The sequence below is a fragment of the Vipera ursinii genome, assembly GCF_947247035.1.
Source record: "Vipera ursinii genome assembly, chromosome: 4".
Classification (NCBI taxonomy): Eukaryota; Metazoa; Chordata; class Lepidosauria; order Squamata; family Viperidae; genus Vipera; species Vipera ursinii.
The window spans coordinates 1,714,215-1,741,667 of record NC_139514.1 but is presented as its reverse complement, the minus strand read 5'-3'; the positions used below and the strand labels follow the sequence as shown (position 1 = coordinate 1,741,667).

Here is a 27,453-nt window from a genome sequence, read left to right as displayed (position 1 = left end):
CTTCCTGACAGTTAGAACAATTAACCAGTGGAACCACCTGCCTCCAAAAGCGGTGAATGCTCCAACACTGGAGGTTTTTAAGAAGAGACTGGACAGCCATTTGTCTGAAATGGAATAGGGTTTCCTGCCTGAGCAGGGGGTTGGACTAGATGACCTCTAAGGTCCCTTCCAACTTTATTATTATTATTATTATTATTATTATTATTATTATTATTATTATTATTATTATTATTATTATTATTATTAGTGGGTATATGCATCATTCTGTATTTACTTATTTTTGTCATATTTATGTAGTCTATATCGGAGGTGGTGACCCTTTGAGAGCTGTAGGGAGTGAAATTTCATTTTAATGTATGTGGATTAGTGTACACTCAAAATTATCATTCTAACCCTAACCCTACTTTAATTATTCTATTCTATTCTATTCTATTCTATTCTATTCTATTCTATTCTATTCTATTCTATTCTATTCTATTCCATAAATCTATTCTATTCTTTTCTATTCTATTCCATATTTTCTATTCTATTCTATTAATTTTGATCACCTTGATTCAAAGGGATACTGCAAAGGTTATTCCGTAGGAGTGGAATATAAATGCACCTCTCAAAATAGCCTTTTCCAGGGTGGAAGATAAACACGCCCCCCCCCCGCCAAAAGCTGGCACATTCCAGATGTGCCAGTAGAAAAAAAAAACGTCAAAGCAGCAGCAAGCACACGCAAGGCCCGAAGAGGCACACGTAAACTCTGCAGGAAATTGGCCCAAAATTTGCAAAACAGGAAACATCCGGAGGAAACCCGAAAGCTGCAAAGGGGGGGCTGCTGAGACAGGTTCAGCCTTCCTAGATTGTGCATTGTCGTGTGTGTGTGTGTGTGTGTGTGTGTGTGTGTGTGTGTGTGTGTGTGTGTGTGTGTGTAAAAGCCATTTCCAACGCATGGACATAAGAGATGGGGGGAAGAGGATGGGCTGGAAATCGAAGGCAGAAGACAATTATTTTTAATACAGGTAGTCCTGTACTTGCAACAGCTTGTTTACTGACCGTTCCAAGTTACAACCTCATTGAAAAATGTGACTTATGTCTGTTTTCCTGACTTAACGACCGTTGCAGCATCCTCATGGCTCATGTGATCAAAACTGGGAGACTTGGCAACTGACTCATATTTAAGATGGTCACAGTGTCCCGATATCACGTAATCCTGTTTTTGCCAGTTTCTGACAAGCAAAGTCAATAGGGATTCACTTAACGACCAGGATATTAACAACTGTCGTAAAACGGGGCAAAACCCGCTTAATGTCTCGCCGATCAACAGGAACGTTGGGCTCAATTTATGGTCCTAAGTCGAGGACTGCCTGCAGGGGCCAACCAGTCCCCCCGCCACGCCAAATCCCATTATCCCCTGCCCTCAATTGGCAGGCAAACCCCAGGGCGCCCGGAGAGCGCCGGGTTGACAATGCCGGAGGACCTAAAGCACCTTTCCCCGCCCACTCGGGGACAGAGCGCATGCGCTGTAAGAAGCGGCGGCGGCGGTTGCGGCGAACTGTCCCCGCGCGGCCCCCGTAGCGCGCTGAGGCCGACGCTCCGCGCGCCGTAAGCGTCTCCTCTCGGCCGCCGTAGGGCGCGCGCGCGCGCAAAAGCCAGTAGAGGGGGTGTGGCCTGGCGTTGCCATGGCTGCGGTGGAGGTTCGAGGCCCGGGACGGCCCGTCATGGAGGACGAACTTTACCTGGAGAACATCGACGAGTTCGTCACGGACCAGAACCGAGTCGTGAGTGCGAATGATGCGGGGGTGGCGGGTTTGAAATGAGTGGGGGGCGAGGGAGGGGTCTGCGTGTCCAGGGGGAAAAAAAAGCGAATTACGCGTTTAATTGCTTCATTCAGGCGCCGCGCGACCCTCCCGGGTCTCCTCGTGCTCTACTCCAACTCCCATCCTCCGCGGCGGGCGGCAGGGATGGGAGTAGGCCTCGGGTCTTGAGAGGGGACCCTGGACGGGGGACTCGAAGGGGAGGCCCCCGCTGGAGCCTCGGGATCCCTTTCCTAACGGCCGCCAGGCAGCCCGCATCCCATAATACCTCTGGCCTTTGGGGCCTGGCGTCCCTCCAAGAGCCAGAAGCTGCATTCCTCCCCCCCCAACATTTTAGGGGGGAGGGGGCTGAGTCTCCAAACGGGCCTGGCGAGGCATCTCTTTATTTGGGGAGGGGGCTGATGTGGCCCCCAGTCCACAGCAGCCGTTAACTTGATCCCCTCCTGGCATTAAGGAAAATGATGATAGATAAATGATGTGTGTGTGTGTAATGTGATGACCTCTCCAGAAAATACGTGTGTGTGTGTGTGTGTGTGTGTGTGTGTGTGTGTATGTATATGTATACGTGTGTGTGTGTGTGTGTGTGTGTGTGTATACACACACATATATACACATATACATATACACATATACATATAAATTTTGTACATTGTATTTTTATTGTATTGCCCTGTACACCGCCCTGAGTCCTTCTGGAGAAGGGCAGTATAGAAATTAAATAATAATAATAATAATAATAATTATTGTTATTATTATTATTATTATACACACACACACACACACACACATATATATATATATAAACTAATATTTAACTAAACTATACATACAAAAGGGACGCGGTGGCTCAGTGGGTTAGGACGCTCAGCTTGTCAATCAGATGGTCAGCAGTTTGGCGGGTCGAAACCCGAGTGCCGCGTAGCAGAGTGAGCGCCTGTTACTCATCCCAGCTTCTGCCAACCTAGCAGTTCGAAAGCACGTAAAAATGCAAGTAGAAAAATAGGGACCGCTCCGGTGGGAAGGTAACAGCGTTCCGTGCGCCTTTGGTGTCTAGTCATGCCAGCCACATGACCACGGAGACGTCCTCGGACAAGCGCTGGCTCTTCGGCTTTGAAACGGAGATGAGCACCGGCCCCTAGAGTCGGAAACGACTAGCACGCATGTGCGGGGGAACCTTTACCTATACATACAAACACACTATATATGTTTGTATGTGTATGTGTATGTATGTATCTTTGTATGTATATCTCTGTGTGTACACACACACACACACATATAGAGAGTGTGTGTGTCATAAAAGGGCCAAGTTTGAAGACCCCCTGCTCCACAACAATAAATATATAAACTATATATGCATACACACACACACATATAGACAGACAGACACACACACAAAACACACATATACAGAGAGACGCACACACATATTATGTACATGCACAGAGAGAGAGAGAGAGAGAGAGTGTCTAAAGGAGAAAAGAACACGATAACTTATCCAGAACAATAAATCGTCCAAACAACAGTTGGGAGCGCCCCCTGTTTATATAGTAATTTTATTTATGCCTGCATAGTTGCCTGCAAACCCCACTCAAATGACTTTGTGGCTCCCCCAAAAGTCAGCCGAGAGGTCCGGCAAGCTATTCTGAAGAATTGCATTGTGACAAACAATACGTGTAGCGTCAGTTGTACAGCTGTACAGGTGTCAGCTCTGTCTTCAAGCAGAGGCTGGAGAGGTCCGTCTTAGTAGACTCTTCCCATCTCCGGGATGGTTGCAGCGGTGGAGGTTCATTCTGTGGCGGCTGTTGGCCTTTTTGTTAACACAGTGATACGCGTTGCTTTGCAGGTCACATATAAATGGCTGAGCTTTACCCTGGGAGTTCACGTGAATCAAGCCAAGCAGTAAGTATCCATCTCTCTTTGTCTGTACCTAACGGTAGTAGTCTACACTACTACTCGTCTCTGATACAGGTAGTCCTTAACTTACGACCACAATTGAGTGCAAAACGTCTCTTGCTAAGTGAGACTGTTGTTAAGTGAGTCTTGCCCCATTTTACAGCCTTTCTTGATGTACTTGCTACGAATCGCTGCAGTTGTTAGTCACACAGTTGTTAAGTGAATCTGGCTTCCCAACTGACTTGGCTTGTCGGAAGGTTGCAAAAAGGGGATTACACGACTCGAGGATGCTGTGACTGTCATAAATGTGGCCTTTTGGATCAAAAGTCACCCGGCCGGCTTTCATGCTTAAGGCAGGACTAGAACTCACCGTCTCCTGGTGATTGACCCAGTCACCTAGTTCCCTTTCATGCCTAAGGCTGGACTAGAACTCACCGTCTCCTGGTGATTGACCCAGTCACCTAGTTCCCTTTCATGCCTAAGGTGGGACTAGAACTCACCGTCTCCTGGTGATTGACCCAGTCACCCACTTCCCTTTCATGCCTAAGATGGGACTAGAACTCACCGTCTCCTGGTGATTGGCCCAAAGTCACCCAGTTGGCTTTCATGCCTAAGGCGGGACTAGAACTCACTGCCTCCTGGTGATTGGCCCAAAATCAGCCAGCTGGCTTTCGTGCCTAAGGCGGGACTAGAACTCACCGTCTCCTGGTGATTGACCCAGTCACCCACTTCCCTTTCATGCCTAAGATGGGACTAGAACTCACCGTCTCCTGGTGATTGGCCCAAAGTCACCCAGTTGGCTTTCATGGCTAAGGCGGGACTATAACTCACCGTCTCCTGGTGATTGACCCAGTCACCCAGCCAGCTTTCATGCCTAAGGCAGGACTTGAACTCACTGTCTCCTGGTGATTGGCCCAAAGTCACCCAGTTCCCTTTCATGCCTGAGGCCGGACTACAACTCACCGTCTCCTGGTGATTGACCCAGTCACCCAGCCAGCTTTCATGCCTGAGGCCGGACTACAACTCATCGCCTCCTGGTGCTTAGGCAAAAGGCACCCAGTTGGCTTTCATGGCTAAGGCAGGACTTGAACTCACCGTCTCCTGGTGATTGGCCCAAAGTCACCCAGCTGGCTTTCTTACCTACGGCAGGACTTGAACTCAGTCTCCTGCTTTCTAGCTTGTTGCCTTGACCAAGCCCCTTTTCGTTTATAGCTGTTTAACCCTGAGCTGCACAGCTTAATTTGGGTGACATATCCTCTGTTTAGTTTTTCAGGGGACAGTTAGTGAAAACTTCAAAAACTGTCTATTTTAGCTTCTGTCTTTGCGCTCTTGTTTTCACAGAATGTTATACGATTACATGGAGAGGAAACGGAAGGAGAACGCAGGGGCCCAGCTGCACGTCACCTATTTACTGGCAGGGAACGTCGTTCAGAACGGGCACACCGTAAGTCAGAAAGCGGCTTCCTCTTGCATCGGGCGTTTGAATTTAGAATGGGAGTGGCCCTTTAAACCTGGAATTGCAGGCTTAAATTGCTTCCCTGAGAATTCGTTCTCCCGATGTTCCAGAAAACGTGTAAGGCAGATTGCGTACGTCAATCGTGCGGTCTTGACGTGTTGGGCAACCGATATTTGCTGAAGTAATAGGGCTACCTTTTCTTTCCAGTACCATAAGGTGGCAGTGGTGAAAGAAGAAAAATTAGAAGGTGAGTTTGGACAAAACTTCAAAATCATCTTTTGAAAAATAGGACATTTTTTTTCTATTATTTTCTTTTTGTATTTTCCCCACAACAACCACCCTGCGAGGTAGGCTGAGCTGAGAGGGAGACCGGCCAGTGTCCCCCACTCGCTTTGAGAAGCCTCCCTCCATCCTTCACGCGGCTTCTGCCTCCTTTTCAGCCATGAAAGCCAAGCTCTCCACGGTGGCCAGCGTCCACGTCTACAGCATCCAGAAAGCCCTGCTCAGGGACAGCAGTCCTCTCTTCAACACCGACTACGACGTCCTCAAGATGAATCTCCAGAACTGCAGCAAGTGAGTTGGCTGTTGGCCAGGGTGTCATGAGCAACCCGGGTGGGTGGGTGGGTGGGAACACTGAGGGTGGCAATGCAGGGAGGGAACTTAGTTTTCTAGGGAGATTCTCTGTCCTCCAGGTCGTGGTTATCCCAAAGGTGCTTTTTTGCAGGAGGCCACTGGACTTCGTTGTTTTTCTTTGAAGACGTTTCGCTTCTCACCCAAGAAGCTTCTTCAGGTTCTGACTGAATGGTGGGGAGTGGAAGGATTTATACTCCTGGCAGACAGCCGGTCGTTTGCATCCTTTTTAGAGAGTTGTTGAGGCCACCTGGATGTTGACCTGTGTCCTCAGGCTCACCTGAGTGGTGCAAAATGGGTGGGGAGCCTTCTTGGAATTATTGAAAGGACTGTGTTGTAGACAACTTGCTATTCTATTCTATATAGGGTTTTATTTATTTATTTGATTGATTGATTGATTGATTGATTTGATTGATTGATTGATTTTATATACCGCCCTATTCCCGAAGGACTCAGGGCGGTTTACAGGGCGAATTAAAACAATACAAATAAATACAATTAAAATAGAATTAAATTAAGACTAGCCCACAATTAAAACAAATTAAAATTTAAAATTTAAAGTTAAATACAGCTATATATAGAATAGAGCCTGGCTGAGGAATTCTGGGAGTTGAAGTCCCCAAGTCATAAAAGGGCCAACATTGAAGACCCCCAGTCTAGAGTTAGTATTTTAAACTGTAACTATGAACCAAAGTGCAGCCATGTTTAACCAAAGCGTGAACTCTTGTTACACACATAGAATGGAATGGAATGGAATGGAATGGAATGGAATAGAATAGAATAGAATAGAATAGAATAGAATAGAATAGAATAGAATCAGGAAGGGACCTTGGAGGTCTTCTAGTCCAGCCCCCTGCTCAAGCAGGAGAACCTATACCATCTCAGACAGGTGATTGTCCAGCCTCCCACAATTTCTGGTGGCAAGCAGTTCCACTGGTTGATTGTCCTCCCTGTCAGGATGTTTCTCCTTAATTCTTGACAGCAGTAACGTGGCTGCTAACTTTACAGGCAGACCTCGCCTTACCAACAGCTCATTTAGTGTCCATTCCAAGTTACAACGCTACAGGGAAAAAGCCACCGACGACCCTTTTTTCCACCCTTACGGCCGTTTCACCATCCCCGATGGGTGATCACGTGCTCAGAATCCAGACGCTTGGCGACTGGCTCACGTTTATGACCGTCCCGGTCTCCCGGGTTCAGGCGATCCCCCCTATTGCGACCTTCTGACGAACAAAGTCAATGGGGGAAGCCAGATTCACTTAACGACCGCGTTGCGACTTAGCAACTGCAGTGATTCACTTAACAACGGCGGGAAGAAAGTTGGTAAAACTGGGCAAAATTCACTTCACAGTGGAAAACGTGGGCTCAGATGCGGTCGTAAGTGGAGGACTCTGGAATTAGGTTTAGTTCGGCTGCCCATGAAATGCATCTCCTCTCTTGCTAGATTCAGCGCCATTTGCTGCGCTGCCGCCGTCACTAGGCCTGTCGCCGAAGCCTCCCAGGCCGAGACTCCCGCCCAGGGGCCCCCCCAGCCTCCCCCCGCCACAAAGGTGCCGGACGCTCCCGTGCTCAACGGCCAGGCTCCAGGCACGTCGTCGAAGCAGCCCGCCCAGCCGGCAAAAGGCATCCTGGGAATGTTTGCGGCCAAACCAGCCCCCAGACCCAAGAATGCCCAGAAGGAAGCACCCCTGGACACCAAAGAGACCCCCGGGGTAAGTTTTCCCGCTTAAATACTTCGCAGAAGGGCCAGGGCTGGCTGGGGAATTCTGGGAGTTGGACGCCAGGCGCCTTCAGGCCACCCCAGTTTGGAAACCCGGAATCTAGAGAGAATACAGGAAAGTCCTCGACTTACAACAGTTTAGTGGCCGTTCCAAGTTACAACGGCGCCGGGTAAAAAAAGGACTGGCAGCCGTTGTTTTTTTTTCACACTTAACGACCGTCGCAGCATCTCCGTGGTCACTTGATCAAAATTCGGACGCTTTGGCGACTCGTGTTTACGACGGTTGCAGCATCCTGGTGTGTGTGTGTGTGTGTGTCACGTGATCAAAACTGAGACACTTTGACAACTGACTCATACAACGGTCGCAGCGTCCCGGCGTCACCTGATCCCCTTTTGCGACCTTCCGTCAAGCAAAGTCAATGGGGGGGGGAGCTGGCTTCACTTAACGACTGTGTGATTAACTTAACAAGTAGTAATAATAATACAGTTGGAAAGGACCTTGGAGGTCATCTAGTCCAACCCCCTGCTCAGGCAGGAAATCCTATACCAGGGGTAGGCAACCTCGGCTCTTTTATGACTCATGGACTTCAACTCCCAGAATTCCTGAGTCAGCATAGCTGACTCAGGAATTCTGGGAGTTGAAGTCCATGAGTCATAAAAGAGCCGAGGTTGCCTACCCCTGCCCTATCCCATTTCAAACAAATGGCTGTCCACTCTCTTCTTAAAAACCTCCAGTGTTGGAGCATTCACCGCTTTTGGAGGCATCACTGCAGTGATTCGCTTAACAACTGTGGCAAGGAAGGTCGTAAAATGGGCCAAAGTTAGCTTAACAAATGTTTCCGTTCACCGTGGGAATTTTGAGCTCGATTGTGGTCATAAGTCAAGGACTAAATACCTTTCTAAAGCAAACAGGTAGTCTTTAACTGATAACCAGGGAGGGGAAGTTGGTTTTTTTCCCAGTCCGGTTCGCGCAACGCCCTTGCGAAGTGGGACTGTCTCAAAATCAGCCATTCCGCAGTGGTTGAAGGAGGGATTTGAACCTAAGTCTCCATAGCAACAACATTTAGGCTTACACAGGCAGTCCTCGACTCACGACGGTCCATTTCGTGACCCTTCAAAGGGGACTTCCGACCGCTTTTCACAGTTAAGGCCTTTGCGCCATCCTCAACGGTCACACGATCAAAATCCAGATGCTTGGCGACCGACTCACATTTACGACGGTGGCAACGTCCCGGGGTGGGTGGGTGGCGGGGGTCCCCTTGTGCCACCCGCCGACCAGCCAGATTCACTTCACAGATTGCGAACTTAACTGATCAACTGCAGTGATCCCCTTAACAACGGAGGCGAAAAGATCGTAAAATGGGACAAACCTCAATTAACCAAACGTCTCCTCGCTTAACGAAGAGAAATTTTGGGGCCGCTTTGGGGTCCTAAGTCGAGGCCCGCCTGTGTAGCACCTCGTGAAGCCTTTGCTTGGATTTTAATCTTTTCCGCGATCTCTCTTTTCTCACTCTTCCTTTTAATTCCTTTTAGGCCTCAGCGAGCAACAGCGAACCCCCAACGAAAGGAAACATCTTGAGCAACTTCTTTGGGAAAGCTGCCGTCACCAAAGAGGGTAAGCCACCCTCTCTTTTTTCTCCGTCGTAAGTGCAGGCAAGTCCTCGACGTACGACCACCGTGGGACCTGAACGTCCCGTTGCTAAGCAAGAACGTCGTTAAGGGAGATTTGTCCCATTTTACAACCTTTCCCCACCCCATTTGTTCAGCGAATCGTCGCAAATGGTTAAGATAGCGAGACGGTGGCGGCAGCAAGAATGGCATTTGCCCAACGTTGGGAGAACGAAAACTTAACCAGCTGAAGAGGTGCCAGCTAAGGAAATTCCAGAGTGGGCAGAAATGGATAGATTGACTTTAAAGAGAAAAACATGGGATAATTTCCATCAGTGGCTAGAAAAACCAGTCAGAGAGAAAGGAACGTGATATTTATTTATTTATTTATTTATTTATTTATTTATTTATTTATTTATTTATTTATTTATTTATGGCACTTATATGCCGCCCTATCTCCCGAAGGACTCAGGGCGGCTAACAACAGTAAAAACAACAATACAAAAATTTAAAAAAGTATTAAATAACAGCCCCAAAATAAATTAACTACACAGTTAAAAATTAAAACATTTTAAAACCCATCGTCAATCCAGGTCAGCCTGATGAAAAAGAAAGGTTTTAAGGTCACGGCAAAAGGACCAGAGGTCCGGGGCCATCCGGAGCTCAAGGGGGAGTTGGTTCCAAAGGGCTGGCGCTCCCACAGAGAAGGCCCTCCCCCTGGGGGTCGCCAGCCGACATTGTAATTTTGAATATATGTTGGCAAGAAGAAGGCTATTGAGTGATTAACATATGGTTTACGATAATTAACCATATCTATTATCGTTTGTTAAACACATCAAACCACACACACACACACACCCAGGACACTGCAAATGTCATGAATACAGGTAGTATTCTGGCTTCCAGAACTAAAATGCTTTCTAGTTCCAAATTCCAGGAGTTTCAAAGTTTATTGCAGGACATCCTGGCTATGTGCCAGGCTGCAAAGCCTTTTGTTTCAATCACCATCGTGCAACCTCCGAATAGCATCTGTAACTCAACGAAAATGATTTTGAAAGAAATATTTATTGTCTAGGAACTTTATGCAAAAACTTACATTTTGCCGTAAAGACATCCGGTTGTCACAACATACTCACGTTCCATATTTGTTCATTCTCGTAGTGTAAAAAACGAGTGGTTTTCTCCAACTCAGCAAAGCATCGTTACAGATGCTATTCAGAGCTTGCACGACGGCGATTGAAACGAAAGGCTTTGCAGCCTGGCACATAGCCAAGATGTCCTGCAGTAAACTTTGAAACTCCTCCCACTGACTAGATAAGATAGAGGACAGTGGTGGCAAACCTATGGCACGCGTGCCACAGGTGGCACGCAGAGCCCTCTCTGTGGGCACGCGCACCGTTGGCCCAGTCCTAGGCCTTCAGCTGGGTTTTCTAAAACCTTTTCTCTTTAGGCCTCCGCCGCGGGGGAAAAAAAGTTCTCGTAAAGTTGGAATTGATTGAACTTTTTAGTCCCACCAGTCTGTCATTACTATTGCAGCCACGCCCACTTAATGGGCCACGCCAACCCAACGGGCCACACCCACCTGGCACCCAATGATACATAAGTGGGTTTTGGGTTGCGGTTTGGGCACTCGGTCTCTAAAAGGTTCGCCATCACTGATATAGGACTAACTAACAACTAGACTACATTTCCCAGAAGCCATCTCTTAAGGAACCAGCGTTTAACCCTTTGTATGCTAAATATTCTTACATACAGTTCTCTTTAAGGATACAGCATTTACCCTGTAAATCAGGGGTGTCAAACTCAATTTCACTGAGGGCCGCATCAGCATTGCAGTTGCCCTCAGGGGGCCGGGTGGGTATGGCCAGGGTGGGCATGGCCTACTGGGTGGGCATGGGTAGAGTGCGTATGGCCTACTGGGTGGGCGTGGCCAGCTCTACATCGTTGGCATCAAGGGTGCCTATGGGGGCCTGGGCAGGAGTGGGAGAGATCTGAGGGTCTCTGGCAGGAGGAGGGTCTCTGGGCCAGGGCCAAGGCAGTGGGGGCCGTTCCCTCCCTGTTTCCAGGATGGCTTCGTAGGCCGCATGAAACCACTTCGCGGGCCGCATCCGGCCCCCGGGCCTTGTGTTTGACATGTCTGCTGTAAATGCTAAATACTCTTAACACAGTTCTTAATTCCTAAGCTAGCTATAATAATGGACCAGCTGATTATATACTGGTCCAGCACAGGTAGTCAACTTAGGACCACAGCCGAGCCCAAAGTTTTATGTCGCTATGTAAGAAATCCGTGGAGTTTTTGCCCCATTTTCTGACTTTTCTTGCCCCATTGAATTAAATCGCTGCAGTTGTTAAGGGAATCGGACTTCCCCATTGGCTTTCCTTTCCAGAAGGTCGCAAAAGGGGATCGCAGGACACGGCAACTGTCGTAACTCTGAGTCGGTCACCAAGCGTCTGAACTCTGTTCATGTGACCGTGGGGGATGGTACGACGGTTGTAAGTGTGAAAACGGTCATAAGTCACTTTTTTCAATTCCACTAGGACCTCGAACGGTCACTAAGCAAAGCTGTTGTAAGGGGAGGACTGACTGTAGTGGCCTTGCTGGATTTTGAATAAGACAAGGGGTCAGCCAACTAGGTGGAAAGTTCAAAGTTACAATACCCCCCCTTCCCCCCCCCAAAAGGGACTTACAATCTAATTCGAAGTTGTAACAGCCAGCCCCCAACGGCCAGATGAATGGCTGTAAATTGAGGACTAGCTGTACCGGAGACAAATTAAACATTGGTTTTGATTTGAGGCAGCTTGTTGCCACTGGGGTGGCTTCCATGAGGAATTCAAAGGGATTTCTGGAGTGGACGATCGCTTGACCGTGAGCCAGCAGTGTGCGGCAGCAGCCAAAAAAATGAATGCGCTCCTGGGTTGCATAAACAGAGGCATGGAATCAAGATCATGCGAGGTATTAGCACCGCTTTATAAAGCCCTAGTGAGGCCACACCTGGAATATTGAAGCCAGTTTTGGTCACCATATCACAAAAAAGAGGTTGAGAGTTTGGGGAAAAAAATTCAGAGAAGAGCAGCTAAGATGATCAAAGGCCTGGAGACTAAAACATACAAAGAACAGCTACAGGACTTGGGTTTGGCTATTTAAATAAAAGAAGAAGCAGGGGAGACATGATATCAGTGTTCCAGTATTTGAGGGGCTGCCCCAAAGAAGAGGGAGTCAAGCTGTTCCCCAAAGCACCAGAAGGCAGGAGAAGAAGCAACGGATGGAAACTCATCAAGGAGAGAAGCAACCTGGAATTAGGGAGAAACTTCATGACAGGGAGGACAATTAACCAATGGAAGAGCTGGCCACCAGAAATTGTGGGCGCTCCATCACTGTAGATTTTAAAGAAGAGACTGGACAGCCACTTGTCTGAGATGGTCTAGGTCACAGGTCTGCAACCCGCGGCTCCGGAGCCACATGTGGCTTTTTCAGCCGTCTCCTGCGGCTCCCAGTCCTCTGCCATGTGCAGTCCCCAAAAAAAAGAGTGGGACTAAAAAAGTTCAACCAATCAATTCAAATATGCAGGGTAGGTGCACATCTCGCCTTGTCTACACTCTTCAGTCAAACCCTGTTCTGCGCATGCACGCACGTACACGCATGCGCACGCATTTTTTGCGGCTCCCAGTTTTTCCTTTTGTGGGGGAACTGGTTCCGAGTGGCTCTTTCACTGTTTCAGGTTGCTGACCCCTGGTATAGGTTCTCCTGCTTGAGCAGGGGGCTGGACTAGAAGACCTCAAAGGTCCCTTCCATCTCCTATTCTATTCTATTTTTTATTCTATTTTCTATTCTATTCTACTTTCTATTTTTTTCTTCTGTTCTATTTGAATTCTGAACTCTATTCTACAGCACACTAAAAAGCAGAGACATCACCCTGTCAACAAAAGTGTGTATAGTCAAGGCTCTGGTCTTCCCAGTTGCAATGTATGGCAGTGAAAGTTGGACCATAAGAAAGGCTGAGCGCCAAAGAATGGAGGCCTTTGAACTCTGGTGCTGGAGAAGACTCCTGCGAGTCCCTAGGACTGCAAGGCGATCAAACCGGTCAGTCCTAGAGGAGACCCACCCTGACTGCTCTTTAGAAGGCCAGATCCTGAAGCGGAAACTCAAATCCTTTGGCCACCTCATGAGAAGGAAGGACTCACTGGAGAAGAGCCTCATGCTGGGAAAGGCTGAGGGCAAGAGAAGAAGGGGACGACAGAGAAGGAGGTGGCTGGATGGAGTCACTGAAGCAGGAGGCCTGAGCTTCAATGGACTCCAGAAGATGGTAGAGGACAGGAAGGCCTGGAGGAATGTTGTCCATGGGGTTGCGAGGGGTCGGAAAGGACTTCGCAGCTAACAACAACAAATTCTATTCTATTTTCTGTTTCCTATTCTCTTCTATTTCTCGTCTCTTCTATTTTTTCTTCTATTCTTTTTTATTTCGACCCCAAACCACCCCAGTGATGCCCTTGACGTGATGTCCCGCTGCCTGGAGGCGGTCCGGGTCTGGATGGTGAGTAACAGGCTTCGACTCAACCCTGACAAGACTGAGTGGCTGTTCGTGCCGGCATCCCGGCAAATTCCGATTATTCCATCTCTGGCCATGGGGGGTGAGCTATTACCCCCCGTAGATAGGGCTCGCAACTTGGGGGTCCCTCTAGATTCACAGCTCTCTTTGGAAGAGCATATTGGAGCTGTGACTAGGGGGGCCTTTGCCCAGGTTCGCCTGGTGCGCCAGTTGCGGCCCTATCTAGACCGGGATGCCCTGCGTACAGTCACTCATGTGCTCGTGACTTGTCGTCTAGACTACTGTAATGCTCTCTACATGGGGCTGCCCTTGAGGTCCACCCGGAGACTTCAACTGGTGCAGAATGCAGCCACGTGAGTTGTCTTGGGGGTTTCCTGATACTCCCATGTTACACCTTTGCTCCGCGAGCTGCATTGGCTACCGGTTGCTCTCCGGGTGAGGTTCAAGATGTTAGTGATGACTTACCAAGCCCTTCATGGCATTACCTACGGCAACACCTGCGGCCGGCGTCAACTTCCCTCCGTCCAGTGCGCTCCCGCAGAGAGGGCCTCCTCAGGGTGCCTCCGATCAAAGAATGCCGATTGGTGGCCCCCAGGGGGAGAGCGTTCTCTGTGGGCGCGCCAGACCTGTGGAACCGCTTACTGGTCGAGCTCCGGATGGCCCCCGACCTTCGCTCCTTCCGGCGCGATCTCAAAACTTTCTTTTTCGAACAAGCTGGCCTGGTCTGACGGGATGGGGTTGGGTTTTTTATAATTAGTTTTAATGTTTAATATGTATCAATTACTACGGGCATAGTTGTTTAATCACTTTTTAATTTTTGTATCCTGTTTTTTATTATGTATTGCCCTGTTCACCGCCCTGAGTCCTTCGGGAGAAGGGCGGTATACAAATTAAATTATTAAATTAAATTAAATTAAATTATTCTGTTCTATTTGAATTCTGAACTCTATTCTCTATTCTATTCAAATTCTGAATTCTATTCTATTCTATTCTCTTAGCTTTCCCATTTTCTTCTTTTAGGTTCAGGCAAGGCCAGTGCTGAGGCCCAGCAACTGAAAGAAGAGCGATCAGTGGCCAAGCCACCCGTTTCTTCCACGGACCCAAACTCTCCTCCTGGTCATAAGAAGCCCAGCAAGGAGGCTGAGCCATCCAGAGGGCAGCAGAGGGAGAAGAAAAGGTAGTGGATTGGTGTTTTTCTCGGCCACAAGGCTGCAAAGAGTTGGCCTGCTTCAGTCATTCGTGCGATTTATTGCGCCATGTATACCGGCTTTGTTAAGTGCGCTCTGCCCCATTTCACGGCCTTTCTTGCCACAGTCATTAAGTCAATCACTGCAGTTGTTAAATGAATAACAAGGTCATTAAGTGCATCTGACCTCCCCCATTGACTTTCTTGTCAGACGGTTGCAAAAGGGGATCACGGGACCCTCGGGGACGCTGCGACCGTCATAAATGTGAACCAGTTGCCAAGTAGGCGAGGGCTACCTGCATTGGGCAAAACTCTTCGTTTTCCTTCCTTTTTGTCTAAGCTGATCTCCCTTTCTCCCAGAGCAAAGAAGGCAGAAATGGAGGAGGAGGAGGAGGAGGAAAGAGCTGGCCGCTTGAAGAAGAAACGGCGTCGAATCAAACCTCAGTCAGACAGCAGCGGTGATGAGGAAGGTGAGTTGACGCCAGGATGGGGCCCATCTGTTCTGTCCCAGCCTAGGTGAGTCCTTGTTAACTCACAAGGACAAACCCCTTTTCCAACAAGTAGGCTGCAAACGCAGGAAAAACAAATCCTTTTTTAATATTATGGACAGACCTGCAAAATGTCCCAAAAGCAAAGGCAAACAGAGCACGATTTGAACAGAGAATTGTCCACAGGCCAGGCAATCAGAACACGATCCCATGAAACTTGATCCTTTTGCAAAGGGTTGCCTTCAGCAACTAGCACCGCCCACACCTTCCCTTTTTATTATGCAGCCCCCCAGGCGTGGCTTCTCAAGGCCTTCTCCTCTGCCCTTGGAGCCGCACCATTGCCTCCCTCTGTCTTGCTCGTGTGGCCTGTCAGCGTCTTCCAGCTGTGAGTCCTCAGAGTCTGACTCAGCTTCCCAGCGCAGCTGGGTCTCAGCCTAAGCACGAGTGGAGGGGCCAGGCTCTGCATCAGATTGTAAGTCCTGGAGCTCCTCAGAGCCTTCCTCCGATGGCTCTCCAGGCCCCTCCTCTTCCTCCTCTGATTCCCCAGACTCAGCTGACAGGTCCACTAGCTGGCCAGGAATCACCACAATCACACAATCCACCCTTGAAGCCAATTTGAACCCTCCTGAATCTTTGGCTGGGCTTCTCAAGCTGCATCTGCGCGGAGACACCCCCCCCCAGCTTGCTGAGCATCTGAGGCCCTTTGGAAAGGAAGGGCAAAAGGCTACGTATGCAGTCAAGGCAGATGAGCAACGTGGGAAAGAGACAAATAGCTTTCCTTTTCTTGCTGTGGGTAGAACGGAAAGCATTCGTTCCATCCGAGTTCCATCGTGGGAGATTCAGAATCAACGAGAGGGAGAAATGTATACATAATTTCCCCGAAATGTTCTGCCATCACGTATACATATATATGTATGTGTATATATACTGCTCAAAAAAATAAAGGGAACACTTAAAAAACACAATGTACTGTATTTAATAGTAGGATGTCTTATTTTCTGTTCTTTATTTTTTTGAGCAGTGTGTGTGTGTGTGTGTGTGTGTTTTAAGTATTTGTCAAGTCTTTTTGAATACCTTGCTAGTTAAATCTTCTTTCCTGTTTCAGCCTAGCCCAAGGCTATCCGCAGGCTATAGTCACAACTTACGACAGTTCATTATTTGTGTAAATTATTCAAATTGCTAATAAAGCCTCCCAAATTCTTTATTAACAATTTGAATAATTTACATATATATATATATGCCATTCACATATCGGCCCCAAAGGATTCAGAGTTCCCTGGGTACTGGCCACAGTGAGAGGGTGGCCTGAACTTACATCTGCTGCCCCTAGAGGTGAGAGCTCTAGGGGACATGCTGTACCCAGGATGGATGTTTCGGACTATTCCCCCCTGGTATAGGCTTTCCAACTGTCGTGAGAGGGCGGTGGTTGGCCTGTCCTGGGGTGACACCCAGCTGAGTGGCAGTGGCTGGGTGGAGGCTCGGGACATCTATTTGCTCTCTGTTTGGTTCCTCCTTAAATCAACTGATTATGGACTGCCTATATCTGGACTGCTTTATGCCTTGTTTTAGGTACTCCTCTACGGACTTGCTCGCCCTCAGGGGTGCTCCCCCTTCCTGGAGGCGGCCCGCCTTTCCAGCCGAGTATAATCTCGAGGAAGGTCCCATCTATTGGGATCCTGAGAGATGGCCGGGCACGACTATGGGCCTCCGACGTAAACCTAACAGGAGGTCCTTGATTTGTTTTTTGTCAAAAATTTTTTGGGGGTTAGGGAGGAGGGAGGGTTCTTTTTTTGGTTGTTTGGACGAGGGGGGCAGTCCAACTACCTTTGTTCAGGCTAGTGCTGAGGCTGATCGCGGAGGGGAGGAGCGGGGGTCGGCTGCTTCTGGGGCTCCAGGGCCAGTCGTGGGATTGTTCATTCCCACGACGATAGGGAATGGCAGCAGGTGTAGGAACAGAGGGCCGTATCGGTCTCAGGGAAGGCCTCTCCGCTGCTTACAAGCGGTGAGGCACTCCGACCCTCTGGCTCTACCCCAAGGTCCCGGGAGTGAGGGTGTGCAGCCCCCTGAGCTCCGGCTGGTGTATTTGAACGCCAGGTCCGTCTCTAATAAGGCTCCTCTCGTTCGTGATCTGGTCGAGGGTGAGCAGGCGGACCTGGCTTGCATCACGGAGACTTGGTTGGGCCCAGAGGGCGGGATTCCTCTGGTTGACCTTTGCCCACCAGGTTTCCGGGTGCTACACCGGCCTCGGGCTCAGGGTAGGGGTGGGGGTGTGGCTGTTGTTATGAGGGAGACCTTGTGTCCGCGGGAGGCCACTGTTCCTCAGATAGTCGGGTGTGAGTCTCTCTTTTTGAGATGCGGCCCTGGTGCGCAGTTGGGCTTGCTGCTGGTGTACCTTTCGCCTAGTCACGCAGCAGCAGCCCTGCCTGAGCTGCTTGATGTCCTCTCTGGGCTGGTGGTTGAGTTCCCGAAACTTATAGTTTTGGGGGACTTCAACCTACCATCGCTGGGAGGATCATCTGAGTTGGCTCGGGAGTTCATGGCTTCCATGACGGCCATGGACCTGACGCAAGTAATTACGGGACCGACTCATGAAGGAGGCCACACCCTTGACCTTGTTTTCTTGTCTGGACGGTGGTTAGATGATCTTGGTGGGGGCTCTCCAATTATTATGCCCCTGTCATGGACCGATCATCATCTCCTGCGGCTGGTCTTCCGTTTTGCCACCCCCCGCCGTGGGTGTTTGGAACCACTCAAATGGTACCGCCCCAGACGCTTAATGGATCCCCAGAGGTTCCAGGCGGCGCTGGGGTCCCCACCTGCCTCCCTCGCTCACAGCTCGGCCGAGGCCTTAGTGGAAGCCTGGGAAAGGACGGCCACTGAGGCCCTTGACCGAGTTGTACCCTTGCGGCCCCTGACCCGGTGCAGATCCCGCCGGGCTCCATGGTTTTCTGCGGAGCTCCGGGAGATGAAGCGTCGGAGACGGGGCCTAGAGAGCGGTTGGAGGTCCAGCCGATCCGAACCCGACCGATTGCGACTAAGAGCCTATATTAGGTCTTATCTCGCTGCAATTAGGGAGGCGAGGTCCAATCACTTCGCCACCCTTATTGCGTCCGCAGATAATCGCCCGGCTGCCCTGTTTAGGGTGACTCGCTCCCTCCTAAATCAGGAGGTGAGGGAGGATCCCTTGCAGGGACGTGCCGAGGAGTTTAACCAACATCTGTCGGACAAAATCGCTCGGATTCGGACCGGTTTGGACTCTGACTGGGCAGAGTCTGACGATCAGGACACGGGTGGTCTTGTCGATATCATCTGGGAGGAGTTTGATTCTGTGACTCCGGAGGAAGTGGACAGGATCATGGGGAGGCTGAGCACCACCACATGTTTACTGGACCCGTGCCCTTCCTGGCTGGTTTATGCAGCCCGGGAGAGGACACGCAGCTGGTTCCAGGCAGTTATATCGGCTTCTTTGAGTGAGGGTATCTTCCCCGCCGTCTTGAAGGAGGCGGTGGTGAGGCCTCTCCTCAAGAAGCCTGCCCTGGACCCGGCTGTATTGAACAACTTTCGTCCTGTCTCCAACCTTCGCTTTCTTGCGAAGGTTGTTGAGAGTGTGGTGGCGCATCAGCTCCCTCTGGTCCTGGATGAAGCGGATTATCTAGACCCGTACCAATCGGGTTTCAGGCCCGGGCACAGCACGGAGACGGCATTGGTCGCGCTGGTGAATGATCTCTGGAGGGCTCGGGACAGGGGGCATTCCTCTGTCCTAGTCCTATTAGACCTCTCGGCGGCTTTCGATACCATCGACCATGGTATCTTGCTGCGGCGTCTCAGGGGATTGGGAGTGGGAGGCACAGTTTTACAGTGGTTCTCCTCCTATCTCTTGGGACGTTCGCAGTCGGTGTTGGCAGGGGGGCAGAGGTCGACCGCGAGGTCTCTCATTTGTGGAGTTCCTCAGGGGTCGGTCCTCTCGCCTCTCCTGTTCAACATCTACATGAAGCCGCTGGGTGAGATCATTCGTGGCTTTGGAGTTGGGTATCATCAGTACGCTGATGATACCCAACTTTTCTTTTCGACCCCAAACCACCCCAGTGATGCCCTCGACGTGATGTCCCGTTGCCTGGAGGCGGTTCGGGTCTGGATGGGGAGGAACAGACTCCAGCTCAACCCCGACAAGACTGAGTGGCTTTGCATACCTTCATCCCGGGTTTATTCGGACATTCCACCTCTGGCTATGGGGGGTGAACTATTACCCCCCGTAGATAGGGCTCGCAACTTGGGGGTCCTCCTAGATTCACGGCTCACCTTGGAAGACCATATAGGAGCTGTGACTAGGGGGGCCTTCGCACAGGTTCGCCTGGTGCGTCAGTTGCGGCCCTATCTTAGCCGGGATGATCTATGCACGGTCACTCATGCGCTCGTGTCCTCTCGTCTGGACTACTGCAATGCTCTCTACATGGGGCTGCCCTTGAGGACCACCCGGAAGCTCCAACTGGTACAGAATGCAGCCGCGAGAGTGGTGTTGGGAGTCTCCCGATACTCCCACGTTACACCTCTGCTCCGTGAGCTGCATTGGTTGCCAGTTGTCTTCCGGGTGAGATTCAAGGTACTGGTAACGGTGTTCAAAGCACTCCATGGCATGGGGCCGGAGTACCTCAGGGAACATCTGCTGCCGGCATCAAGCTCCCTGCGCCCTGTGCGTTCCCACAGAGAGGGCCTCCTCAGGGTGCCACCGATCAGAGAATGTCGATTGGTGGCCCCCAGGGGGAGATCCTTCTCTGTGGGCGCCCCGGAGCTGTGGAATCAGCTACCGGTAGAGCTCCGGACGGCGCCCGATCTTCGCTCCTTTCGCCGCGATCTCAAGACATTTCTGTTTGTACAAGCCGGCCTAGCCTGAGGGGGAGTGTTGGGGTTGTTTTATCTTTCGTTTTTTAATTTTTCTGGGGGGTTTTAGCGTTGTATTTATATTGTTTTTAACTAGGGCAATTGTTTAATCTTTTTTTTAATGTTTGTATTTGCTATTTTATTCTGCCCTGTGAACCGCCCTGAGTCCTCAGGGAGAAGGGCGGTATATAAATGTTATTAAATTAAATTAAATTAAATTAAATTAAATATATATATATATATATATATATATATATATATATATATATATATATATACACATACATACATACATACACACACACACACACACACACACACACACACATACGTGTGTGTGTGTGTGTGTGTATAAAATTTAAATGGAGGATCCATTAATGGCCAGTTAGTGGTTTGTAATCTTAAAGTCAGGCTTTGGTTATCGCAGGAAAATGGACTATCATCAAGTGCCAGTTATTAGAAAAACTTTTGCAAATGAGCTCCTATTAGGGTATTATTAGTAGTAATTATTAGTAGTAATTAGGCTTAGTGTCAAAAGAGAGCAAAGTTTGACCGGTTGCCAGGATGTTGAGACTCTAGAACAGAGGTCTTCAAACGTGGCCCTTTGATGACTTGCAGACTTCAACTCCCAGAATTCCTCAGCCAGGCACGCCTGGCTGAGGAATTCTGGGAGTTGGAGTCTGCAGGTCAACAAAGGGCCACGTTTGAAGACCCCTGCTCTAGAAAGAGTGCAGAGAGGAGCAACAAAGAGGATCAGGGGGCTGGAAGCTAAAACATACGAAGGACAGTTGCAGGAACTGGGCAAGGCTAGTTTGATGAAAAGAAGGATTAGGGATAACATGATAGCAGCCTTCCAAAATCTGAGGGGCTACCCCAAAGAGGGGGGGTGTTTCCACCTATTCTCCAAAGCGCCTGAAGGCAGGACGAGAAGCAACAGATGGAAACTGATCAAGGAGAGAAGCAACCTAGAAATAAGGAGAAATTTCCTGACAGTTAGAACAATTAACCAGTGGAACCACCTGCCTCCAGAAGCGGTGAATGCTCCAACACTGGAGGTTTTTTTTAGAAGAGATTGGACAGCCCTTTGTCTGAAATGGTTAAATTTGGATTAAAAGACCTCCAGGGTCCCTTCCAACTCTGTTGTTCTGTTCAGTTCTGCTGAGGTCTGCTACTCAGCTTCATCCCAGACCTCCCTAACCTAACGCGGCGAGCCAGTTTCAAACCCAGAACCTGCTTTGCGGCTACTTCACGACCAAAACAGAATAGACCGACACAAGTGGACAGAAGGGGGGAGATTGGACAGTCTTTGGTCCATTGTGTCTTTGGCTTCGGTTGAGATCCGTCAGTGTGGCCAAGCAAGGAAGCCCGCTCTGCAGGGACCGTCGTATTCTGGTCCTCCCTCAGTCACGGATGCTGATGGGAGCGATGCAAGGAAAGGCTGCAGCTGAAGACACACAGGTGAGAGCAAGTCAAAATGAACCGCATCTTGTTTTGTCTTCTTGGCAGGTGCTTCCTCCTCGCCAGCCGCTTCTGACGACTCTCCTCCGGAACCGGCTCAGAAGCCGCAGCCTCAGCCAGCGCCTGCCCCGGTGGTGGTAAATACGCCTAGGTGCAGATGTGTGTGGGTGTGAGAGAGGAAAGGGAAAGGAAGGAAGGAAGGAAAGAGAAAGACGAGAAAGAAAGGAAAACGTGTGTGTGTGTGTGTGTGTGTGAGAGAGAGAGAGAGAGAGAGAGAGAGAGGAAAGAAAGAGGAGAGCAAAGGAAGGAAAGAAGGAGAGATGATGAGGAAGAAACAAAAGGAAAGAAAGAAAGATGGGAGAGAAAAGGGGGAAGGAAGGAAGGAAAAGAGAGGGAGGGAGGGAGGAAAGGAAAGAACATTGGGTGTGTTTAGCGGATCTCTTTCAAATTTGGAGTGAAAATTCCCAAATAGTGCCTCCAGCCTCAGGATAAACAGGTGGTCCTTGACTGACAAGCATTCCTTGAGTGACTGAAGTCACAAAGACACTGAAAAAAGTAGCTTACGATTGTTTTACACCAGAGGTCCCCAACCTTTCTCGGTTGGCGGCCTGGAGGGAGAGGAAGGGGCAGGCATGGGAACGCGTGCGTGCGTGCAACGCAAACGAGCGGCGCAAGTGCATGCTTGATGCTGGGGGCGGGGCTAGTGCCTGTACAATACTCGAGGCCAGGGCTAGCGCCCCCACATGACTCTGAGAGCTCTGCTAGCATGAAAGGGGAGGAGTGTGCGCATACACATGTGTGCGCTGGCCAGCCATTCACACGGCCCAGTGGCCAAGAACCCACGGCCCACAGGTTGGGTACCTCTGTTTTACACACTTAAAACCATTGCAGCCTCCCTCTGGTCAAAATTCGGACACTTATAATAATAATAATAATAAATAAGGTTGGATGGGATCTTGGAGGTCATCTAGTCCAACCCCCCTGCTCAGGCATGAAACCCTATACCATTTCAGACAAACGGCTATCCAATTGGCATGTACTTACAACAGTTGTCCTGCCTCAGGGTCACGTGATCCCCTTTTACGACCATCTGCCAAACAGAGACAATGCTTGGGAAGCTAAATTCACTTAACGACTATGTTACTAACTGAACAACTGCAGCCACGTTACCAACTTAATAACTGCAGCGATCCGCTTAGCAAATGTGGCAAGTGAGGCCCCGTACAATGGGGCAAAGCTTGCTTAAAAACCATCCTGCTTAGCCACAGAAATTTTGGCCTCCATTGAGGTCGCAAGCAGAGGGCTAGCTGTAAAGGTAGAAAAGGGTTGTGTAAATCCGAAGGTAACGGCATCAGCCGAGTCCTGCTGGGCCCAGCCAACAGCTGTCTTAACCCTTTGCATCTGTTTGTTCCAGAGGCCACACAAACAGGTGTACCCTGGTTGTATTCCTCGCAAGAAAACTAGTATACGAGGCACATCACCCCACTTTTATTAACCCCCAATAAAATATTTGCCTAAATAAGTGGTGGTGAACCTATGGCACGCGTGCCAAAGGGGGGGCACTCCGAGCCCTCTCTGTGGGCATGTGCGCCCCTCTCTGGCTACGCTTTTGCAGGAAAAGGCCATTTCTTGAGCCCCTTCCTAACCAAAACAAGCCTCCGGAGCGAGCGCGCTGTTTTCAGCTTTGAATTATATCAAATCTGACACCAGAAACAGACTAACAGATGACCTGAGTGCTGCACGTCTTGCTCTCAAACTTACAAAGTATGAGCCAAGGTTAGACAAATTATCAGCACGCATACAACAGCAAAAAAATCACATTATTTGTTCAAAAGTGTCCCAAATGCAAACTTTTTACCTTTCAGTAAAAAGTTGTTTGTATCGTTCAAAGCTTTGTTGGTGTGTTTTTCTTTTAAGACAAAAGACGTTATTGTGTGAGTTTGTTTGTTTTTTTCTTTCTCCTAAACTAAAACCTCAGTATTCAGAGGAAATTGCCGTGTTGGCACTTTGCGATACTTCAGTGGGTTTTGGGTTGCAGTTTGGGCACTCGGTCTCTAAAAGGTTCGCCATCCCTGGCCTAAATTGTCAGTGAGCAACGATTACACTTGTTCAGTCGGGATAAATATGGCGAGGACTCGTCATTCTCTTCCTGTCTTTCAGGCTTCCGTGGGAGAGAAGAAACGCAAGCGCAAACGTGTCTTGAAGTCAAGAACTTTTGTAGACGACGAAGGCTGTATCGGTAGGTAGGCCCGCGTGTCCCTGGCTGCGAAAAATCTCAGGTTTTGACCAGCTGATTGAGAATGTCTTATGATCAGTCAGAGCTGGAAGGGACCTTGGAGGTCTTCTAGTCCAGCCCCCCGCTCAAGCAGAAGAACTTATACCATCTCAGACAAGTGACTGTCCAGTCTCTTCTTAAAAAGCTCCAGTGATGGAGCACTCACGATTTCTGGTGGCAAGCGGTTCCACTGGTTAATTGTCCTCCCTGTTAGGAGGTTTCTCCTTAATTCCAGGTTGCTTCTCTCCTTGATGAGTTTCCATCCATTGCTTCTTGTCCTGCCTTCAGGTGCTTTGGAGAAGAGCTTGACTGCCTCTTCTTTGGGGCAGCCCCTGAGATATTGGAAGGCTGCTATCATGTCCCCCCTAGAATAGAATAGTAGCTAGAAGGGACCTTGGAGGTCTTCTAGTCCAACCCCCCGCTCAAGCAGAAGAACCTATATCATCTCAGACAAGTGACTGTCCAGTCTTTTTTTAAAAATCCTCCAGTGATGGAGCACTCACGATTTCTGGTGGCCAGCTGTTCCACTGGTTAATTGTCCTCCCTGTCAGGAAGTTTCTCCTTAATTCCAGGTTGCTTCTCTCTTTGGTTAGTTTCCAACCGTTGTTTCTCGTCCTTCCCTCTGGTGCTTTGGAGAATAATTTGACCCCTTCTTCTTTGTGGCAGCCCCTAAAATACTGGAATAAGTTAGAAAAAAAAGTGTTAGATACGGTTATTATTTGCAGAATTATTCGAAAGGTCTACATTTAATTGTCATTCATTTAAATAATAAGAATTGTGCTAATTCAGGGTTGGCAAAAGAGAATCTTATTGGAAGAAGGGAAAATCAAGCAAAGCCAGTATGTGGACTATAGAATTAAACTGTTGTCGATTGTTTTTTAAATGTAAACCCCGACAGCACGCTGTTTACCAAATATTATGTAAAAAAAAAATGTCAGTAAAATGTATTTTTTTTTAAAAAAAAAAAGAGGATGTCCATCACCTTGCCGGTGAATGAAGAGAAGAAATTTGAAAAAGCGACGTTGCCTCATGAAAGAAGGGACAGTTTACAAAACATTTGTATTTAAAAAATAATAATAAGCTCCTACCGTAGTTTAAAAATTAACGAGGGGAACCACCTGCCTCCAGAAGCTGTGAATACTCCAGCCCTGGAAGTTTTCAAGAAGAGACTGGACAGCCATTGGTCTGAAAAGGTGCAGGGTTTCCTGCCTGAGGAGAGGGTTGGACTAGATGACCTCCAGGGTCCCTTCCAACTCTGTTATTGTTCCTTCCTTCCTCCCTCCCTCCCTTCTCCAACACTGGAGGTTTTTAAGCAGAGACTGGACAGCCATTTGTCTGAAATGGTATAGACTAAGTTTCCTGCCTGAGCAGGGGGTTGGACTAGATGACATCCAAGGTCCCTTCCTCCTCCTCCTCCTTCTTTTTTTCATTAAACATGAACCTCAGTCAACTGAACACTCAAATTGACTGGCGCTAATGGTTGACACGGGTTGCTGCCAGCATCCTGGGTATCAATCAGGATGATGATGATGATGATGATTGATTGATTGATTTATTATTATTATTATTATTATTATTATTATTATTATTATTATTATTATTATCATTATTATATCTGAGAAGGTGGATTAATCCATCGGGCAAATCCGTTGAGGATTCGGGGGCTCTCCTGGCAGAGGTTGAAGGCAGCAGGCTAGAAAACGGGAGGCCGTGAGTTCAAGTGCCGCTTAGCCATCGAGCCCACCTGGCTGGCTTTGGGCCAGGCTTCCTCTTTCAGCCCAGCCACACCCTACAAGGTTGTTGTGGGGAAAAACGGGAGGAGGAAAGGCGCGTCGGGGTAACTTCACCCCCTTGAGTTATTTATCCAAAGGCTACTAAAGGTGGGACACAACCGGCCTTGTGTAACCTGGTGTCTCCCCTCGTCCCCAGTGACCGAGAAGGCCTACGAGAGCGAGTCGTGCACCGACAGCGAAGGGGACCACCGGGCCAAGCCCCCCGCAGCTCACAAGGCCCCCCCTCTGGCCGGGAAGAAGGAGCCCAAAGAGGAGAAGAGAGGCAGCAAGAAAGGCGTGGGGGGGCTCCCTGCCAAGCCCAACAAGCAGGCCTCCATCATGGGCTTCTTGCAGAAGAAATGAGCTCCCCGTCCTCCGAGGATCTGCGGGAATCCTTGCCGAGCGAGCCTCTGGCCCGGGGAGCTCTCGGGATCCGGACAAAGGAGACTTGGGAAGCTTTCGATCCTGGAATTGCGACGGACATCAGGGGCTGAAGGCTTGCCCAGGGCAGCCGGGCGCTCCGACGTTTTTAAATGGGAGGGGGCACCTTCCTCGGCCTTCTTGAAGCAACGCTGCCCCCCCCCCATCTCTCCGTCTTTGGCGCCGATCGGTGCTCAGAAATCGAACTGCCCTCCTCCTCGGTGGTGAAGGGTTTGCAATCCCTTCCTGGAAAGGGGAAGGGGGTTACCTTCTCCGTCGGGAAGGGGAGGGGGGCGGCTTTGGGGTCAGAAGTTGCCCCCATTGACGAGAGGTCCGACCTGCGCAGGAGATCCCTCCCAAGAAAATCTTACGGTGGTTCCACAGGGCTGCCTTTCCAGAAGACCCGCAGGGGAGCTCACCATCCCGCAGGGCTTCCTTCCGAGAAGACTGGTGAGATCTCCCGATCTGCTAGGACCTGCAGCTGGGAACATCTGGCCTGCTCACTTTTAAGGCAGTAAGGGCACCCCCCACCCCCACCCCACCCTTAATTGCCAAGGCTGCCTAGTCAAGGCTATTGAGGGACACTTTGGCCTTCTAAGAAGACCCATCGGTTTACTTCCGATGATTCCTTCAGCGGATTCCTCCCGGTCCCTTAGACCTTGCCTCCCCCTGGCTTGATCCAGCCTCCGGGAGATCGCCAATCTGGCAATCGGCCAAGGGCCTGGCTCTCTTGCAGCCTCCGCCCCGATTGGTCGTGGTGAATTCCCCATAATGAGAAACCCACCAGGGATCGGCTTAGAAGCCGCCCTTGGAGTTGGGGTGGGGGTCTTGCTTCGGAAAAGAAGCCGTTGATATTGAAAGAACAAGGAAGGGAGACCACTTGGAGAGGCTCAACTCCAAAGAAGCTAAACGTCAAATTGTACAGAAGCCTGAACTAATAGGGACAGTAGCCAGGCCTCCTCCGGACGTTGTCGGCTGTGGGCGACAAAAAAAAAACACAACACAGCTGCCTTTTGGATTATCACTTTGCCCCTCTCGGGCCTGCCACCTCGGTGTTACTTCTCTTGGGAATTTTCTGAGGAGTGGGGACAGTGTTACTTTTATGGGTTTTCGGCTGGACCTATAGGGGTGACCGCCACGGGGAGAGGAACAGAGCATGGAATTCGGGTCAGTTGTCCCCAGCCGACACCAGGCAAGTATTGTACAGACCCACACACAAACACAAACACACAGATGTACCCAGTTCAATTCTAGCCGTAGTTAACGGCGTTTCTGCAGCCATTAAGGCGGGTGTGTGTGTGTCTTCAAACTTGGCCCTTT

The 27,453-nt window shown here is 49.5% G+C and overlaps 2 protein-coding genes across 3 annotated transcripts in view; one reads left to right on the top strand and one right to left on the bottom strand.

Annotated features, from left to right (window-relative positions):
- Positions 1 to 27,453, bottom strand: part of LIPT2 (lipoyl(octanoyl) transferase 2) — a 37,647-nt gene extending 10,194 nt beyond the window's left edge. Inside the window, exon 1 of the mRNA XM_083362200.1 lies at positions 26,658 to 27,453. Within this exon, the coding sequence (XP_083218326.1) occupies positions 26,658 to 26,903 (246 nt within the window). The 5' untranslated portion in view covers positions 26,904 to 27,453. The remainder of the gene's footprint in view (positions 1 to 26,657) is intronic.
- On the top strand, positions 1,625 to 26,672 carry POLD3 (DNA polymerase delta 3, accessory subunit). Of its 2 annotated transcripts, XM_083362142.1 has the most exons (12): positions 1,625 to 1,766; positions 3,646 to 3,701; positions 5,037 to 5,139; positions 5,359 to 5,398; positions 5,592 to 5,724; positions 7,226 to 7,493; positions 9,035 to 9,116; positions 14,677 to 14,833; positions 15,203 to 15,312; positions 21,715 to 21,803; positions 23,827 to 23,905; positions 25,871 to 26,672. In XM_083362142.1, exons 1-12 carry the CDS (start codon positions 1,668 to 1,670, stop codon positions 26,074 to 26,076), a joined length of 1,422 nt encoding a protein of 473 aa, XP_083218268.1. In that variant the 5' UTR covers positions 1,625 to 1,667; the 3' UTR covers positions 26,077 to 26,672. The 2 variants fall into 2 exon arrangements, with proteins under 2 accessions (XP_083218268.1, XP_083218269.1); XM_083362143.1 differs by lacking the exon at positions 5,359 to 5,398 and having other exon boundaries at positions 5,552 to 5,724.

Coding starts and splice junctions, on each gene's coding strand:
- POLD3 (XM_083362143.1), top strand. CDS start 1,668: ATGGCTGCGGTGGAGGTTCGAGGCCCGGGACGGCCCGTCATGGAGGAC. Junction 5,140..5,551: donor TCGTTCAGAACGGGCACACC/GTAAGTCAGAAA, acceptor CGCTTTGAGAAG/CCTCCCTCCATCCTTCACGC. Junction 7,494..9,034: donor ACACCAAAGAGACCCCCGGG/GTAAGTTTTCCC, acceptor AATTCCTTTTAG/GCCTCAGCGAGCAACAGCGA.